Below are 20,660 nucleotides of genomic sequence, written 5' to 3' on the forward strand. Positions count from 1 at the left end.
ATTTTATGCAGTTATAATACTTAAGGACATACTGTATATGACTTTGATTTCAGATGGGAAAATCATTCTGGCTTTGTTCTAATAAGCACCTTAATTTTGCTGACTTATTGGCTAGAGAAGGATATGAGATCAGTGCTTTTAGACAACTGTCTTCAGGTCTCTTGCAGGGTAATGGTTTAGAGCTTGGAGTCTACTCTCCTGCAAGGAGTTTAAGTTATTTATTTTGAGAGAGAGAAAGAGAGTGAGTGAGAGAGGGGCAGAAAGAGGGAGAGAGAGAATCCCAAGCAGGCTCTGTGCTGACAGCACAGAGCTCAACACAGGGCTCAATCCCATGAACCATGAGATCATGACCTGAGCCAAACCAAGAATCGGATACTTAACCAACTGAGCCACCCTGGCGCCCCAACAAAAAGAGTTGTATTCTGTCCCCTACTTTGTTTTAAAAACTCACTGTTATATACACAAATAATCAGTTTCAGGGCTCAGCATCATGTCTAATAAAACTCCTGGAAGTGAACACTATTATTTCTATTTTATAAGAAAAATGAGGCTTAAGCAACTTGCCCATGTCAATAACCAATTAGTGGCAGAGCCTAGATCTGACCTGGTCTTTCTGACCCAGAGCTCTTGCATGTGACTCTCAGGCTGCATTACTATCCTTTTAAGTTCAGTAAATGCTAAACAAATGAGATTCACTGAAAATTGGCTCAATCCCATTTTGTCTTGTGGTTCAGAAATCATTTCAGGGTCTTACTGGGCCTCAGAGACCTTCCATAACTACCACTGATCCTTGCCCTGATGATGGAGAACTTGTTATTATAATGAAAAGAGGGTGGGCTCTGGGGTCACTTATTCTTTCATTCAACAATATTCACTGAAAACCTCCTAGATGTCAGATATTATGCTAGGTACAGGTAAATAGCCCCTGTGTCCTGAACCTTAACAAGCCTGGGTTCAATCCTGGTTCTTTCACACACTAGAGAGGTTAAGAAAAAAGTCCTTGTCACCTCGGCATTTCACCTGAAATGGGCAATCTCACCATGCATATAACTTCTTAATCACTTATAAGACTGCAAAACAGGATTGGGCCAGCAGAACAAACTACTTTTTACAAAAAAGTACTATTTGCGCTTATCACTTATTTATATGTACCTACTAATTCTTAATTTAGAAATTCACAGATAAATCATCAATGTAGAAACTGAAGTCTTTAGAGTACAGTTCTAACTTTACCTTGTCCGTCCACATTCACATGTTTTAGTCATAAAGGCAGGGCAGGGTGGGCAAGGTCCTGGATGGCAGAGACTAAAAGAGAAGGGCTTAGATGAATAAATCATACTCATGTATCCAAACCTGAACAAAGCTGCCCCTACTGGGTCTTATTGTGAATGTGGTGGCAACAAATAAACCTACTACAAAATGTTTTAGCCTTTGTCTAAAGTTGATTAAACTATTTAAACAAAGATACCAACAATGTTTTCATATAGAAGGAACTGATGGCATTATCATCTTAGAATATTTAACCAGAAAAATAGAGCCCAAGTCAAAATACTGGTTTTATTTGGGTCTGACAAAGATGACATGTCCATAGATTGTCTTAGCCCACTTAGTGAGATGTTTAGGAATAAAAATAGCTTGCCACTCAGATGAATGGCAGAATGGGAGATGGAATCTCTTAGAAGATCAGAACCTGAGTGAAGCAATAAAGCATAAATCCAGTAGGTCCATGAGAAGTACAGACATATCAGCTAGTATATAATCAGGTGATGGGCTAACAATGGGATCGGTGAAAAGAAGGCTGACATGAGGGAAGGCATGCTGGTAAGTAATGCAAAGAGAGAACAAAGGAAAAAAGGGATTCATGGAAAGAACTGGAATTAGAGATATGCGATAGGTCAGAATTAGACTTCTGAACAGAATGCTTCTTCTAGGAGTGATGATATAAAGAAACCAAAAAAATTAGAAAATGGAATTTATATATTCAAATAGATACTATTCTCTTCAAAAGAGATACCCCGGTAACTTACACACTAATTTAGAAATACAACCATTTAAAAAATATTTTGGGAACTTCTTTGGAAACGTTTGTGGGGGTCATTCTATGTGATGGCAAATCACAATCCTTTGGGAATTATAGGCCAATTACAACCAAGTTTAATAAATCAAGTCGGTAAAAGAATTTGGTATAAAAAACCAGGTGTGCCTATACAGTGGCCTGGCTGGATTTTTTAATATGACTCCTACACCCACTCTGATAATTCTTAAATAAGTTTTAAACACTAAAAACAATCCAGGAACAAGTGCCTAATTTTCTAGGGTGACCCATTTCAACAGACAGAATCCACATGAGACTTAAGTTTAAGCATTTCTTTAAAGATGACTATTATCATTCAACAGTTATATTTCACATGATATGCTGCAACCCTGTCAGGTGAAATGATTTTCATGGCTGCACATTTAAATAACTTTAAACTGACAAGATACATTGGTCAGGTGTGGATGACTCCAGGTTATTTCAAATATCCCTCAGACCTAGACTCAATCCCAGGTGTGTGTGTGTGTGTGTGTGTGTGTGTGTGTGTGTGTGTGTGTGTTAAAGTTCATTCATTTTTGAGAGAGACAGCAGGGGAGGGATAGAGAGAGACAGAGACAGAGAATCCCCCAAGCAGGATCCACACAGCCAGTGCAGAGCCTGACTTGGGGCTCGATCCCACAAACCACGAGATCATGACCTAAGCCAAAATCAAGAGTCAAACACCTAACCAAATGAGCCACCCAGGCGCCCCCAATCCCAGATTTTTATAACCTTTAGAGCAGTGGTTCACAACACTGGCTCTTTATTAGAATCATAGAGAAAGACCCACCCCCTCAAAGACTGATTCAATTGCTACAAGGTAGAGACAGGGCACTGGTGTTTTAAAATGCTCCTTAATGACTCTAATGTGTAAAGAGGGTTGAGAATAACTCCTCCAGAGAATTTTATAATCTATGAAACAACCCAAAATAGAGACACAAAGGGGCCAACTGTGGCTTCTGAGTCCTGATACATATAAATGAGAGAAACTCAATGTTTTCTTTTGAAAGGAAGGTGCTGTCAGGGAATAGGATTTGGCAACCTCTAGGGGCCTGACAGGAGGAACAGGACAGCTGTCAAGAGAAAGATTTCCAAAGCCACAAAAGAGCAAGTTTTAGGGACTCCTTTCCCTTCAACCATGGTATTGACCACCTGATCTGCATCACTTTTGATGTTTTCTGGTAGTCATGACAGGGCCATTTCTGCTAAAGGTTTCAGAATGATAGTTCATGCAGAGGGTTAACTTATTATTATTGAATTTACTTAAAATGCCAACTGAGGGATGGAAGAGTTTAAACAGATGAGTCCCTGGGTTCTGAGGAAGGACCTATGGAAGCAGTAAAAGAAGAAGAGGGGCCAACAACCTGGCAGGTAGCAGGCCAAGCTGCGTAGCCCCATCTGGACAGCTCTCCCACCACAGACAATTCCCCAGCATCACCCCCACATCTTAACCACAATGCCTCTGGCCCAACATTTACCCCTGCTCCAAGTAGCAGAAGTACCAAGATAATAGTTTGATGTCTGTTTTACTCTTAGATTTGGGTAATAAAAGCAAGTTACCATTACTTGACCATTTACCATGTGCCAGACTCTGTACCAAGCCTCTTAGATGCATTGAATTAATATTCATAGACATCTATAAGTGTTGTTGCTCATATCATTACTATTTTACAGATGCAGAAAATGAAGCTTAAAGAAGTAACTTATCCAAGGTCATACAACTGTTGAGTGACTTGAACCCAGGAATTAAAAATTTGTCTTAAGTTAAAGCTGTAGAATTTTGTCACTTGTAACTGATCAACTGTTAGTATTAGGTATTCCTCTTATTATTTACTTATTAAAAACATTTTAAAAAATATTTATTTATTTTGAAAGAGAGAAAGAGAGCACACATGAGGGTGGGAGGGGCGGACAGAGAGGGAGAAGGAGAGAATCCCAAGCAGGCTCTGGACTGTCAGCAGAGGCTGACATGGGGCTCTGTCTCACAAACTGTGAGACCATGACCCGAGCCGAAATCAAGAGTCGGATGCTTAACCAACTGAGCCACCCAAGCACTCCTATTCCTCTTATTACTAAGAAGCTGACTGGATATATTGTCAAGTTGGCTACTTATTGTACAGAAGGGATTCACATCCTAAAAACACTGTGCAACAGGACTCTACAGACAGAAGTTTGTCCTATATACTCTTCTGGACCTGGATATCATGGGGGAATATTTCTTCTTAGAAGCCAGCAGTATAATGTAGTGGTAGGAGCACTGGCTTTGGAAATCCCAGCTCCACCATGTCTTAGCACTATGACCTTGGACAAGATGCTTGGCCTTGCTGAGCCTCATCAGTAAAATGGAGATGATAAATATCTATACATCACTGGACTGTTATAAGGATTTGATGAGTTAACTCTTGCAGAGTGCCTGGCACAGTGTAAGTGCTTAGCAAATGGTACCATATTGCCCTTCACTCCACCCTGTTACATGGTAACCACCAGATACATAGAGTCAGAGCCACAAGCAAAGTGTATCTACCCCCAGAGGTCTCGTGTTCCAACTTACAGGTTACAGGAATGTGGACAGTCCTGGCCGGGCTGTTTCTTTCTACAAACCTCACCACAACTATGTGGAATTTCATTTCTGCTCCATTCCGGATTCTTTACCTTGCCTAAAACATATCAGATCAGAGAGTCAATAGTATAAACTTCAACTGCATCCTAGAGTTTAATGAAACAGTACAATATAGCTAGACAGCATGAAACTTCAGTATGGTTTCCATTAGTCTGACAAACACATGATCCCACATCCTAAAATTTAAAAAATGACTATAATGCTAATCATCAAAACCTTCACTAAGTATGATAAATCCTAAAAGATTTAGGAAAAGAGAAATAAAAAAGAGAAATAAAAAGTCACTTTTACTTCTGAAAATGCCACTTTGACTAATGGACACATTTAATCTAAAATTAAAAAAACACTACCAGATCTATTTTTTGTAAATGGGCCCTTGAATGTATATGGGAATATCTGCTGTAAGGATCAGAAAGAAGAAATAAGGGATGAGAACAATGGGGTGGCAGATGGGGAAGGAGCAGGAAGAGATAGAAAGGACATAAATTCCCTGTACAGTAGGAAATTGCCAATTCTAAAGCTATGAGGTAGGCATAAAAGGGCAATAATTTATAATTAGTGTCACTTTGCAAATCTTTAGTAAATATCTTTCATGAACTTTGCACAGACGCAGGAAGAGTAAAACTGAGGCACAGGACTCCTCCATGCCCTTGAGGAACTCATCCTTACTTGGGCAATTTACACCCTAAATTGATGGCCTGTTCCCAGTCTTTGGCCTCTGCTTTTCTATCTTGTTTCTTTCAGAAATATTCATGTTGAGAGGTTCAATACACCTAAAGGCCCATGATTCCCAATACTACACTTTCTTCTTTTCTTTCCCCCAAATCTGTATTTTCTGCATTGTCCTAAATCCTCAGTTCCAGCCATCCCTGTCCAACCATCTGCCAAACATCTCTGCTTGGGGTGTCACAGTCACCCCAAACTGTCTACATTTACAACCAAAGTTAGCATCTTCCCTCTTAAACCCCTTTCTGTGTTCCCTATTTCTATCAGTGATATCATCACCATTGGAGTCAAACTCAAAAACTAGAGTCATCCCTGACTCCTCTTTTTCTTTCCATATTCTTTTTTTTTTTTTTAATTTTTTTTTTTTAAGGTTTATTTATTTTTGAGACAGAGAGAGACAGAGCATGAACGGGGGAGGGTCAGAGAGAGAGGGAGACACAGAATCTGAAACAGGCTCCAGGCTCTGAGCAGTCAGCCCAGAGCCCGACGCGGGGCTCGAACTCACGGACCGCAAGATCGTGACCTGAGCCGAAGTCGGACGCCTAACCGACTGAGCCACCCAGGCGCCCCATCCATATTCTTTTTTTTAATGTTTATTTTTGAGAAAGAGAGAGCTGCAGAGTGCAAGTGGGGGAGAAGCAGAGAGAGAGGGAGACACAGAATCTGAAGCAGGCTCCAGGCTCTGAGCTGTCAGCACAGAGCCCGACACGGGGCTCAAACTCGTCAGTCATGAGATCATGACCTGAGCCGAAGTCGGACGCTTAACCGACTGAGCCACCCAGGAGTCCCACTTTCCACATTCTACTTAATCTTCTCAATTTCTGTACATAGTGTGCCTCACCTCATCTCCCCTGCTACTTCTACTCTTGCCTCTCTGTTAGCCAGAACCTCACCTTCAGACTATTAGAAAAGCTTCCCTGCCTCTGTACTTTTTTGCTCCAATACAGTGGCCTGGTTTTCCCCTACCATCTTTCAATGGCTCAACCTCTTTTCCCTGACTCTAAATGATGTCTTATTTTTCTTCTTCCTGCCAGGGTTCTGCATTAGACACTTTTTACCCCTTACCCTTTCATCCACTAGGGTCTCTACTACTCTCAAATGCAACTATCATCCCCGAGTCCTGATCTCTCTTTAAATATATATTTTTTTAATTTTTAAAAAATGTTCATTTATTTTTGAGTGAGACAGAGTGCAAGCAGGGCAGGGGCAGAGACAGAGAGAGACAGAATCCAAAACAGGCTCCAGGCTCTGAGCTATCAACACAGAACCCGATGTGGGCCTCGAACTCACACACCATGAGATCATGACCTGAGCCGAAGTCAGCCACTTAACTGACAGCCACCCAGGTGCCCCTTAAATATTCTTAACTCCTTGTTGGACACCTCTCACTGGATGTGTTGTTCACTCCTCCAACTCAACATTTCTAAACTGAACTCACTGTCCCATCAGTACTGGTTCTCTTGACCTCCCCTTTTCTGTCCTTGGTATCATCATTTCCAAAATGATACTTCAGAGCCACATTTGGGTTCTTCCCTTTCCCATTGCTTTTCCCATTCCCATTTCCTTTCCTATTGCTATTAATTCCTGTTTACTTTGAAATCCTCCTTTCTGCTCCACTCTAACACCCACTGTAGACTTATTATTCTTCATCTGGGTTCTTACAAGTCCCCAAAATGTTTAGGCTCCCAAATTCTCTATTCACTCCCACCAGACTAATCTTCATAAAGAATCACACTGATGCCCTTGGTGGCTTCCCACAGCCTGAAAAATGAAATCCTTACATGTAAGCCTGACATCAAGGAGTCAGCCCTGACCTTTCTAGTCATTTCCCACATCTCTGCCTTCACAGATCCTGCTCCATAACCAATGACTCTCCCTTCTGAAAAAAAGTCTTATTTTTAAACTTCTGCTTAAGCTATTCTCTTCAACAAATCTTTTCTTCTACGAAAATTTTACATATTTTCAAGCCCAGTTGAATTCTATCTCCTTTTTAAGGATTCCCTTAATCATATAGCCCAACATCATAATTCACGCCAAAGATCTCCCACAGCACCTTGGACTTATAGAACATAAAGTTAATTGTGTCTTAGCTCTTAGACTGTAAGCTCTGGGAAGTTAATAAACAGTTTTAGTCCCCTCTGTTTCTTCATAGTGCTTGCTGCATTAATAAGTGCTCAATAAAGTATGTTAATGGTCTCCTGAAAGAACTAAGTGAGGCAAAGTCATTAGGTAAAATAAGGCCATTATTTGTATTCCCACACCATTTTACCTTGCTCAGATCATCCTGACCTCCACCCCACATTCTTCTACCTTCTTAGGGTCTCATAGCTACTTTGTCGGTGAAGGTAAAGATTTTTCATTCCACTGTGGTGCGTTATGTTTAAAATTCCTTTAGGAGTGCCTGGGTGGCTCAGTAGGTTGTTAAGCCTCTGGTTTTTGGCTCAGGTCATGATCTCACAGTTCATGAATTCGAGCCCCACGTTGGGCTCTGTGCCAACTGCTCAGAGCCTGGAGCCTGCTTCGGATTCTCTGTCTCCCTCTTTCTCTGCCCCGCCCCAACTCGTGCTCTGTCTCTGTTTATCTAAGGTAAACTTAAAAAAAATTTTTTTTAATCCTTCAAAATAAGGTAATTAAGCCTTGGTATTGGTCCTATTTGCACAGTTTTACATGGATGTCTCATTTCCAGTTTCATGTTGCCTTTCTTTCTTTTTTTTTTTAATTTTTATTTTAAGTAGGCTCCATGGCCAACATGGGGCTTGAACTCATGACCCTGAGATCAAGAGTTGCATGCTCTACTGACTGAGCCAGCCAGGCATTTCTCACATTGCCTTTCCAATAGTACATTCCAAAATATTCATTCCTTCAACAAATATTATTTTATTATCTCTTAAGGTTCAAATTTTGGCAATAAAACATACCAGACCAGCAGATTCCAAATAAAAGAGTGGCCAAAGTGAAGAAGGCATAAGAAAGCGAGGCCTCCTTTGGAAGAGAATGTGGTCAGAACTTGAATGGATAAGGAGTCAGTGACAAGGATTTAAAGAAAATATGAAGAAGAACATTCTATATAGGTGAGTTCACCAAGAGATTTAGTCTAGAAGTTGAAGAGCTGATAGTCAATGGCCAACTCTTTGTGAAAGCTGCTATTTAAATAATGGGAAAAAAGAAATACCAACAAATTAAAGTATACAGAAATAAATAGGAAGTACTAGTTATTTCAAAAAAAGGAATGGTCAAAATAAAGGTTGTTGTGCTACCAAAAAGGTTAAGAACTTCTAAATCAGCCCTGGATTTGGTCAGGAAGGGGTTACTGATGACTTCTGAATAGTTTCAGCAAGGTGACGAGGAAAGAAGCAAAAATGCAATGGTTCAAGAAAGGAGACAGATGGTTAAGAAGCAAAATTTGCAAAATCAATAACCAGATGAAGGTCAGCCATTAAAAGACAGGGAGGGAAGAAAAAAAATAACAAAAAAAAGACATGCAGAAAATAGACTAGCAATAGGAACGGCTTTTGGATTGCAGGAAGTTTTTACTAACACATAGGGAAATTGAGTTATTCAAAAACAGGAAGAAGTATTCCACAAAGAGGGAGAATAGAGTTTGTAATGCTGGTTTATAGAAAATCTTGCTTTACTATAAAGACCCCAATGACTGATTTCTTGGATTAAAATAAAATACATTTCAATACTACTCTTTTCTCATAGGGCTCAAATCTAGAATATCAAAGCTGTAACAGTTAAGGGAGTCCATGTCTATACCTGCCTCTACCATCTGGTCAGCTCTGGTCTAAAGCTAAGATCAAGGAGACTAGCACTACAGCTCAGAAGTAGTATGTGCCTGGTGGGTACTATGAGAAGGCCCATGTCCAGAACGGCCTGCCAAGAGTACAAAGGCCTGGGTGGGACTCCAGCTGTGTGATAGACTACATGCAGATGATGTGTGTAGACTCCTGTAACTTTGAAGTCTTATGAGTATTAGTAACTTCTAAAACATATCTGGTACCTCACTTCTTCTGGGCTGGAAAATGAGTTATAATACATGAAATGGAAGAGACTCAAGTGAAAGCAAAAAAACTCACCACAGAAACAGGTGTAAGTATTAGGAACATGTGCAGAAACATTCTGACAGGCAGGGCACCTCCAACCACTCTGGCCATCTGTTAAGAAAAATAAGAGGAAACCAAAAAAACTTCCTTACAAAAGCACATGTAATTTTTAAAAATTTAAATCTAAAGGAAGTCATAATATTGAAGCAACAGTAGTTGTTTCATGTTATCAAATGAGGCATTTAAGAAACAAAATCAGGGTGTCTGGGTGGCTCAGTCAGTTAAGAGTCCGACTTCAGCTCAGGTCCTGTGATCTCATAGCTTGTGAATTCGAGCCCCGCATTGGGCTTGCTACTCTCAGCATGGAGCCAGCTTCGGATCCTCTGTCTCCGCCCCCCCATCCCGTCCCCCCCTCCCGCCCCCCCCCCCAGCTCATGCTCTCTCTCTCAAAAATGAATAAATATTAAAAAGAAACAAAATCAAAATACTGAATGCTTTGCTTAAATACTGCATTTGGGCTTATATTTATAAGGACTTTAGATACGGTAATCAAATGGGTATCCATTTTTTTTAATGTCAATTGAGATATAATTGACATATAGCCCTGTTTTGTTTTTTTTTAATTTTTTTTTTTAACGTTTATTTATTTTTGAGACAGAGAGAGACAGCATGAACGGGGGAGGGTCAGAGAGAGGGAGACACAGAATCCGAAACAGGCTCCAGGCTCTGAGCTGTCAGCACAGAGCCTGACACGGGGCTCGAACTCACAGACCGTGAGATCATGACCTGAGCCGAAGTTGGCCGCTTAACTGACTGAGCCACCCAGGCGCCCCACATATAGCCCTGTTTAAGATATACAACATGTTGATTTGCTACATTTATATACTATAATATGATTACCATCATAGCATTACCTAATACCTGTATCATTTCACATAATTATCATTTCATTATGTGGTAGAAATGTAGCACTATTTTTTTTTAACTTTAAAAAATTTTTATTTATCTATCTATCTATCTATCTATCTATTTATTTATTTATGAAAGAGAGAGAGACAGAGCGTGAACAGGGGAGGGGCAGAGAGAATGGGAGACACAAAATCCAAAGCAGGCTCCAGGCTCCGAGCCGTCAGCATAGAGCCTGATGTGGGCTTGAACTCACGAACCACAAGATCATGACCTAAGCTGAAGTCAGACACTTAACTGACTGAGCCACCCAGACACCCCACCCTTTTTTAAGCAATACTTTTAGTAATACTAAAAGTAGTAAAAGTAATACTACTTTTAGTAATACTAAAAGTATTACTTTTAGTATTAAGGTAAACATTATCTAAATCTTGGCTTGAGAAAAAAGATAAAATATTTGAGTACATGCAGGAAAACCCAGATATCTTTTTTTTTTTTATTAGATTTTATTTTTAAGTAATCTCTATATACCACATGGGGCTTGAACCCACAACCCCTGCAATCAAGAGCTGTATGGTCTACTGACTGAGCCAGCCAGGTACCTCGAGATGTCTTAAATTATAGAAGAGTCACAAATCAGAAAACATGTTATTAACACATTTACACTATCCACAAATAGCAGTATACTTTGGGAAAAACCCACAAAATACTATGGAGAAGATCTGCTAAAGATAATGCAACTTTAACACCCTAGGGGTAAACTAAACCACTGCTTCCAAAACAAAACAAAACAAAACAAAACAAAACAAAACAAAAGAAAACAAAACCCAACAACTGCTTTCTATAAATTTTCTAAAGCAAACTATACAGGAAATGTTTTCTATAGTTGCTACTTGGATAAGTTTTCAGTTAATGTGACTGATTTTGTTCTATTCCAAATATATTTTAATATTGTTATGTTAGCTGGTTTTAAAAATGTCTTTCCTTTTTTAAAATTTTATTTTTATTTTTTAAGTAAGCTCTCCACCCAACATTGGGCTTGAACTCATGACCCCAGGATCAAGAGTTGCATGCTCTACCGACTGAGCCAGGCAAGCACTCCTTAGCCATTTAAGATCTATAGCTTAATACTGGTCATCTGAAACATGTTCAAGGCAACATAGCAGATAAAATATTCAAGAGGAATTAAATAGCTAGGTTAAAGGGTCACCTGGCTGGCTCAGTCGGTGGAGCATGTGACTCTTGATCGTGAGGCTGTAAGTTCGAGCCCCATATTGGATGTACTTAAAAATAAAACCTTAGGGGCGCCTGGGTGGCGCAGTCGGTTAAGCGTCCGACTTCAGCCAGGTCACGATCTCGCGGCCCGTGAGTTCGAGCCCCGCGTCAGGCTCTGGGCTGATGGCTCAGAGCCTGGAGCCTGTTTCCGATTCTGTGTCTCCCTCTCTCTCTGCCCCTCCCCCGTTCATGCTCTGTCTCTCTCTGTCCCAAAAATAAATAAATGTTGAAAAAAAAAAAAAAATTTAAAAATAAAACCTTAAAAAAAAAAAAAAAGGCTAAGTTTTAAACCTGAATATATCAAATAAGTGAGAATATTCAGAAGAGAGAAATGACTGACCTGCTTGAGAGGCTGGAGACCTTGCCCATTTCTTTATGCAATTCAAATGAAACACATGATAACAGCTCTGACAACTCCACACTGGCGCTGTGACGCGAACCAATTCACAGCATACCATACACTCATATTTTTCTGTAGTTAGCTGTTCAATTAGAGAACCTGTTTAAAAAACCAAACAAATTAATTCAAACATAGAAAAACATTCCTTACTTTAGTCAACCAAGGATGAGAAAGGCATTTGAGAGAAGAATCCAGAGAGGTTTTAAGTATCTTGTCTGATTCTGAGTAAGGTGGTTGTTCAGTGTTTGGGGCCAAGAAAGAATAGGAATATACTGAGGGAGAAGACTTAGGAAGTAGACATTCAGGTGGGGATTCCCAAAACTGAGGAAACATTCCCAAGAAACTGCTCAGGAACCGATGGAGAATCCAAATGCCCCTCATGACACAGTTTAAGAAGCCAATGCATTGCAGCACCTTACCTTGCCTCCTCTGAATCTGAACCAGATCCATGGATTCGGGCTAGGAAGGGGCTCATGAAGGTGCAGTGGTCAGCTGAAAGAAACCTAAGCCTGCATAGGTTCCAAGAACCCAGGGTGGTAACATCTCTTCTAGCAGTTGCCATGAAAGTCTTCAGTTGATCTACTCAACAAAAGTATTATTGGTGTTTACCACAACCCTATGGTAGGGTTACTAGACTAAAGGAGACACAGAACTTGGCTTCAGAAGCCCAACATCTGCTGAGAGAGACCAGTATCATGGAATCCTCCTACATGTTTTCCTTAATACCATCACCCACTTCCAGACTTTTCCTTAAACACGATCTCAGCAAAGCCTTTCTAGATCCCAAGTATAGTCAGGTGCTCTTGGAGAGGGGTGTGTGTGTGTGTGTGTGTGTGTGTGTGTGTGTGTGTGTGAAAGAGAGAGAGAGAGAGAGAGAGAGAGAGAGAGAGAAAGAGAGAGAGAATTTCTTTTTCAGTCCATATTTTTAGCATTTACTTCGTAACACTATTTTATTTGTTATCAGGTCCAAATAGGTTATAAGAATAAAATAACTAACCTTGAATGCACCATGCCAAGTGCTGTGCTAAAGCACTTTATGCATAAAGTGCACAAGGAGGGGAGGGAGAGAGGGAGAGAGAGAGAATCCCAAGCAGGTTCCATGCTCAGCGCAGAGCCCAACGTGGGGCTTAGTCCCACAACCCTGGGATCATGACCTGAGCTGAAACCAAGAGTCTGACACTCAACTGACTGAGCCACCAGGCACTCCACAAATTTGCATTTTAATCACTCCATAATTTTAGCTCTCCTCAGATTACTTTGTCCGATTTAACGTCAAAAGAAACATAGAACATGGGGAGTTTAAGGTCTGTGAGGCAGGGTCAGGGCCTTGCTCACTGTTGTATTTCCAGTGCCTGGCCTTTAGCAGGTGCTCAGTAAATATTTATTAAATGAATGGATGAAGAAATAAATGAGTATCACCTACTCTGTTCTACAACTTCTTTCCCTTAAAAGTTTCAGTAAAGTTTCTGGGATAGTTCTTTTGCTGTCAGGAAAGTCTGGAATAAAGATTTTATGTAGCTGATAAAGGAGAATCTACTTGCTTTAAATAACATATAAACATTAACATAAAACTTAATTATATTATAAAAACTGAGGAACCAGACTTTCTTAAAAGCAGGAATAGCCTATCCTGCATAGGTAACATCTGTGAATAACAAAGTTAATTATATTTTCTACCAGTTAGCACAGTATGTGTGGAAGATTCTTAAGGGTAAGTTAAGTAAGAGCTCATTAGAAAGTGAGATTATATTTGAGTCATCTATATACAAGAGCCTGACTGGGGCAGAGGAATAGTTTGTAAGAATTACATTGGAGATACTTTTTGTAGAAAATGCCTATTGACTATTCCAGAGCAGAACTGAGAGAGAAGTAAAGGACACAGGGGTGCCTGGATGGCTCAGTTGGTTAAGCATCCAACTTTTGATTTTGGCTCAGGTCAGTGCAAGTTTGCCAAGTTCCAGAAGTTAACAACAGGGAGTCTCCCTTTGTCCTTACTACTAGGTCTGAATCTGTTCTTTTTTAAATTTTTTTTTTAAATTTTTTAATATTTATTTTTTTGAGAGAGAGAGAGAGAGAGAGAGAGAGCGAGCGAGCACCAGCCAGGGGGAGGGGCAGAGAAAGAGAGGGAGACACAGAATGCGAAGCAGGCTCCACGCTTTGAGCTGTCAGCCCGATGCAGGGCTTGAACTCATGAACTGCAAGATCATGACCTGAGCTGAAGTCAGAAGCTTAACTGACCCAGCCACCCAGGCGCCCAGGTCTGACTCTTTGATCCAAGTTATTCTACTGGTACCATCTTTATTAAGTTCAAGTTCAGGATACATCTCTGGGGTGGCTTTGCAGATTCTAGGACTTAGAAATTTTTTTTTTTTTATACTGATTTAGTCACTTCAGCAAGGATTTAGCAAGGTGAAGAGGTTAAGCATGTATATTCGGTCAAATATGGATTCTCTCCCTCTCTCTGCCCCTCCCCTGCTTGTGCTCTCTCTCTCAAAATAAATAAACAAACAAAAAAAAAAGTAAAGGACACAAAAAAGTAAGTGAAGTTTGGAACATACACGAAAGCCCTATGAGAGACTATTGTTTTGATTTTTACCCTGAAGGTTGTCTTTTTATTTTACTGTTTCTCTTATTCATTAAGTTTATGGCTTGTTAATAAATAATTATTGTTTTATATGTGATGTTTCTAAATCTAGCCACAGTGAAATTGACCACTAGGATGCACACACATATAGTGGTGTGGGAACAACTGCCAACTTTGAGTAACCCACAAAGCTCTACCAAGCCCTTTCTAAAGGCTCTCTCTCTCATATCCCATGTTCAATCTGACAGTAAATCCTTCTGGCTCTACCTTCAAAATAGATCCAGAATCCAACCCCTTATTAGTATGGCCCAAACCACTATCCATTCACCTGGGATTATTAAAATGGCCTCCTAACTAGTCTCCCCTATTTCTGTCCTTGCTCTACTTGTCTATTCTCAACACAGCAGCTGGAGGGAGCCTGTTAAAATGCAAATTAGATGATGCCACTCATGCCCAGAACTTGCCAATAGTTCCTCCATCACATGCTTGTAAAAGCCAAAGTCCTTACGACGGCCTTCATCACTTCTGGGTCCTTATGGCTATTCTTCCTTCCCTCTGAGAACACAATGGCTGCCTTCCTAGCCCCAGACTGGCAGGCATATTTCTGCCTGAGGATCTTTACAGTTTGTTGTTCCCTCTGCCTAGAATACTTTTCCCTAGACATCAACATAGCTCAGTCCCTTAGTGCCTTCAAATGTTTACTCAAAATGAGGCAGTCTCTGGCCATACTTTAAAAATTTGAAACCCACTTCCTCAACATTCCCTATCTATTTTCCATACTATTTATTTTTTCTCCACACCACTTGAACCTTATAGATCATATATTTTACTTATTTCACCTTACTTATGTCCTAACTCTGTACATAGAATGTACACTCCCTCAAGGGCTGAGGTTTTTACCTATAGCGCTGCCTGGGACATAGTGAGCACTCAGTAATACTTGTATGAATGGGGGCGCCTGGGTGGCTCAGTTGGTTAAGCAACCGACTTCAGCTCAGGTCATGATCTCACACTCCATGAGATCGAGCCCCGCTTCAGGCTATGCTGACAGCTCAGAGCCTGAAGCCTACTTCAGATTCTGTGTCTTGCCCTCTCTCTACCCCTCCCCTGCTCATGCTCCGTGTCTCTCTGTCTCTCAATAATAAATAAATGAAAAAAAAAAAACTTGTATGAGTGAATGAAAAGAAAAAAATATATAGCAAAAGGTTCCAGAAAGATCTAGAAACAGTATAATCCTTTCACTAACAATACTTCGGTTTTATACAAACATGTTTAACATATGTAAAATATGGTAGTGTCCTAGAACAGCTCTGTGCTGATCAACTATTACATTTCAGGTCCAAGGCTCTTATCTGCTGGATGCCAGCCCTGGTCTGACCACTGGCTCTTTTTCAATCTAAACCCTCTCCCACTAGGGCTTCCCCATAATTTCTCAGCCATAACTGTGTCTACTCTATACTTCTACTTTGAGAGCATATCAGTAAAGATTATTTCCCATTGAAATAATTGGAAGAACAAAGAGACCTGATTGAAGTGTTAACTGACTACAAACTTTTCAGATGCACCAATAAATAACTTAAAAAAAAAAAAGGTCTAAAACAATACTAATTTGAAAAATCCAAGAATACACTGTGATTATGTAAAAATAATAATCATATATATATGGCATTTTAAAAAACAGATGCACAGTGAAAATATATAGGGGTAAAATAATATCTGGAATTTACTTTAAAATATATCTGCAAAAATAAAAAGGAACAGATAAAACAAATGAGAGGGGCACCTGGGTGGCTCAGTTGGTTGAGAGTCCAACTCTTGATCTCGGCTCAGGTCACGATCCCAGAGTCGTGGGATTGAGCCCCACATCTTGGCTCCACACTGATCATGGAGCTTGCTTGAGATATTCTCTCTCTCTCTCTCTCCCTCTCCCTCCACCCCTCTCCCCCACTCACCCCTCTCAAAAGAAAGAAAGACAGAAAGACAGAAAGACAGAAAGAAAGAAAGAAAAGGAAAATAGAACAAAAGTTTAAAACTGATTAAAAACTTGTATGAGTGAATGAAAAGAAAAAAATATATAGCAAAAGATCTTCAGACTAAAGGTGAGTTACCTACTAAAGCAACTTTATTAAGTTACCTCATTAAATGTGAGGCAGCTGTTTTTAAAACTCTCATACAATATAAGCATGGTCAACATGTTCAAGGTGGTCTTGCTGAGTCTGAAGCGTATGTCAGATACCATGTTTATTTATGTGAGTCTGAAGCTTGTGGCAGAGCTTAGGATCTGGAGGTAAGAGTTTAGAAGCCAGCACAGCACAGAGGCAGTGGTTGAGAGAGCAGTTGTCGTCTCCCAATGAGACATTATCAAGTAAGAAGAACAGAGGGCTGAGACAAAGTCCTAGGAAATGCCAACATTTAAGAAAGAGGTGGAGGAAGAGAAACTTGAAGGACACACGCAGGAACAGCCAAGAACAAGGAGGACCAGAAGTGTGTGGTATCAAAAAAGTAACACTTCAACAAAGACTCCTTCACATCAAACTCAAACGGAAGCCCAGGATAATGAGGACTGAAATACATCTGTCTGCTGGCTGTGGCAAATAGGAAGGCATTAATGACCCTACCAGTAGCTCTCTGAGTCAGTGGTGATGATGGCAGAGGACTGAGAAGTGAATCAAAACAGGGAAAAGGAAACAGGGTTGGTGACTTTTTTTTTTTTTTAATTTTTTAAATGTTTTTATTTATTTCTGAGACAGAGAGAGACAGAGCATGAGCAGGGGAGGGGCAGAGAGAGGGGGAGACACAGAATCCAAAGCAGGCTCCAGGCTCTGAGCCATCAGCACAGAGCCTGACGCAGGGCTCCAACTCACGGAGCATGAGATCATGACCTGAGCTGAAGTCGGACGCTTAAACGACTGAGCCACCCAGGCGCCCCAGAGTGGTGACTCTTGATTAGACTGTAATGGAAGGAAAGGAAACACTACCAGGAGGCCACATGACGGGAGTTTTTCTTTTAGAGCATAGGACAGACTTAAGAAGAGCTTTAGGCTGAGAACTTGCAATAGCAGATGTGAAAGACTGATGGAAGGAAATAAAGGAGAGTTCAAAATGAAAGAAAAGAATAGGCAGATTTCTCTGAGTTTGCCTAAAGGGAGCAAAAAGTTGAGAAAATTATGCCTGATGATCTCATAGGAGGCAAGGAGGTCCACTGAGACTGAGGTAGATGAATGGCAGGAAGATCTGAACAAGACTGGAAAAGATTTGGGGGTACTCTTAGATGAAAATGGGAAGGACAGCTGACCAAGGTCATATAAGGGGAAAATAGGCAGTATGGAAAGTCAACTGAAGTTGGAGAAATCACTAAACAAAAATATTTACTGAGAACCTACTATGTGCCAGGCATTGGCATTGTTTAAACACTAAGGATATACAGTGAACAAAACAGACAAAACTTTTCTGCTCTCAGGAAGTTATTATCTAGTAGGGGAATATGATAAACAATGAAAAAGAAGTAGCATCATCAAACAGTGGGAAGTACTTTGGAGAAAAATAAACCAGTAAGGGATGGGGAATGCTAGTAGTGGGGGGAATATTATAGATCTAAACAGGATGATCAGGAAGACTTCCCTGAGAAGGTGAGAGAATCTTCCACAGCACCAAATCTGTACTACTGTATGATTTCCTGGAACAGCATCCTGTTATCCAGATGGAGCAGAAAAGGTAGACTGCAGCATCAATCCAGGGTGGGGATTCTGCCAAATGGCTTCTCAGAAGGATAATACTTCAAAAGTACAATAAGGCCCAGCCTAAAGAGGGAATAAAGAAGGATAGATGGCTGACAATACAGTTAGTGGGTGTAAGAGACTGAGAGAACCAGAAGGACAGGAGGTTATGGTCAGAAAGTAGTAGCGGGTGTAGAAGTATAATGAAGGCAAAGGTCACTGTGGTTGAGAAGATCAAAGAATATGAGGATGGTATAATCCATATGACCACTATAGTCACCCAGACAAACAGCAGGATTTATAGTAAATCAGTAGTTCTCCAATCAGAGTTACCAGGAGGCTTGTTAAAAAATAAGATTGCTGGGCCCTATTCCTAGAACTTCTGTTTGGTAAGTCTGAGGTGAGGCACAGGAATATGCTTTTCTAACAAGCTCCCTGGCGTTGCTGAGGACTGCTGCTCTGCAACACTTTGAGAACCATTGGGCAAGAGGAAAGATACAGGCTGGAGGCATTAATAAATGAGGGCTGGGGCTGGGAGATTTGGAGGCTAATACATGACAACAATAAAGAGACAGGAAGGTGATGTAGCCAAAAGGTGATATAGCATTAAGTTCAAAGGAGCAGGGATTTTGATACAAAGGTAGAAAAATAATGGTTCACAAATGACACTGATGGAGGAGCACACTCCTCTCATCTTTCAGAAACTAAGGCAAGTGGGATAAGGAAAAACAGCAGGCACTGAAAGGCCGTAAGGATATGTGGTGAACTTACAGAAGGCCACAGATTAATTAGGAAGCGGAGGAGAAACTTACTAAGGATACAGGGGATCTTGCTACCACAGAATGAGGGCTACAGAGAGCCTGGAAGAATAGAAGCAGTGCTAGTTTCTCTCAGTACAGAATGCGAGTTAGCAAAGACCACTTGCAAGCAGCCATAAAGACTTTAATCCTTTCTTTCCATTCCAATCAAGTTTTTATATCCACCACTCCACCAAAACTGTCTTATCAAGAACAATAACTCTCAGTGCCAAATCCACCAGTCAATATGCAGTTGTCATCTTTCTGGATCCATCAGTAGCATTTGGCACAACTGATCACTCCCTCCTTGAATTTCATTTTTAGTTTGGCATTTAAAACATGGTTCACTTCCTAGTTCAACTGCTACTTATTCTCTGTCTCCTTTGCTGGGTCCTTACCTTCCAACCTTTAAACACTGAGTTACAGGAAGGCTCCATCCTCAAACTTTTCTTCTCTAACTACACTCACATCTTAGGTGACCTCCTTTAGTCTGTTAGAGGACTCCATGCTGAAAGTTCCCAAGTTTACATCTCCAGTCCAGATCTCTTCTCGAATTCTTAACTCCCTACTTAACCAAATTATCTATCTTTCCTGAACGAGGAGTGGACAAAACATATCCAAACTTTTCCAACAAGAAAGACCAAGAAAACTTTTCCAACAAGAAGACTAAGACTAAAAGGAGACTAAGGAGACATGATGACTAAATGCAACGTGGTATCCTGGACTGGATCCTGGAACAAAATAAGGATGTTAGTGGAAAAAAATGGTGAAATCCAAATAAAGTCTACAGTTTAGTTTATACTACTGTACCAGTGTTAATTTCCTAGTTTTGACAAAGGACCAGAGTTGGTTATGTAAGATATTAACATTAGACAAAGCTGTGAAAGATATATGGGTATTCTCTGTACTATTTTGCAACTTTTCTATAAATCTAAAATTATCTCAAACTAAAAAGTTTTGAAAACAAACAACACCCTTTCCTCTCCCAGGCTCACACTCCAGTACATGGCAATTCTATTCGTTTTTTTTTTTTGTTTGTTTGTTTTTAAGATTTTATTTTTTAAGTAATCTCTATACCCAAGGTGGGGCTAAAGCCTACAACTCAGAGATCAAGAGTGACTTACTCCACTGAATGAGCCAGTCAGGTGCCCTGGCAATTCTATTCTTTTATGTGATTCAAACACAAAAGTGTTGGCTTCATCTTTGACTCCTCTCATTCTCTTGGAGCAAACATCTAGTCTATCTGCAAATCCTGTCAGTTTTATCTTCCAAATACATCCAAAGTCTAACACTCTTACCTTTACCAACACTACCACCCTAGTCCAAGTCTCCATCATCAACTACGTCAATTGCTCCAACAACTCCTAACTTATCCCCTTGCTTCCTTACAGACAATTCTCCACACAGCTGCTAGGAAGATCATGTCATCCCTTTTCCCAAAACCTTCCAGCTGCTTCTGATCTTCTTAATCAGAACCACATCCAAGGGCCTCACATGATCCAGCCCCTGTGATTTC

At 40.4% G+C, this 20,660-nt stretch overlaps 1 protein-coding gene across 4 annotated transcripts in view; it reads right to left on the reverse strand.

The window, feature by feature from the left end:
- The window catches only part of NFX1 (nuclear transcription factor, X-box binding 1), a 76,286-nt gene that overhangs the window by 46,936 nt on the left and 8,690 nt on the right, over positions 1–20,660 (reverse strand). For all 4 annotated transcript variants that reach the window (XR_007146254.1, XR_007146255.1, XM_047829665.1 and 1 more), the window contains exons 3-6: positions 11,988–12,146; positions 9,500–9,577; positions 4,626–4,731; positions 1,234–1,305 (exon numbers count right to left, since the gene is read on the reverse strand). Coding sequence is in view for 2 of the 4 variants with exons in the window: in XM_047829665.1 (XP_047685621.1) it covers positions 1,234–1,305; positions 4,626–4,731; positions 9,500–9,577; positions 11,988–12,146 (415 nt within the window). In the remaining 2 variants the exon portion in view is untranslated. The remainder of the gene's footprint in view (positions 1–1,233; positions 1,306–4,625; positions 4,732–9,499; positions 9,578–11,987; positions 12,147–20,660) is intronic.

Source organism: Prionailurus viverrinus, chromosome D4 (genome assembly GCF_022837055.1).
Source record: "Prionailurus viverrinus isolate Anna chromosome D4, UM_Priviv_1.0, whole genome shotgun sequence".
Classification (NCBI taxonomy): Eukaryota; Metazoa; Chordata; class Mammalia; order Carnivora; family Felidae; genus Prionailurus; species Prionailurus viverrinus.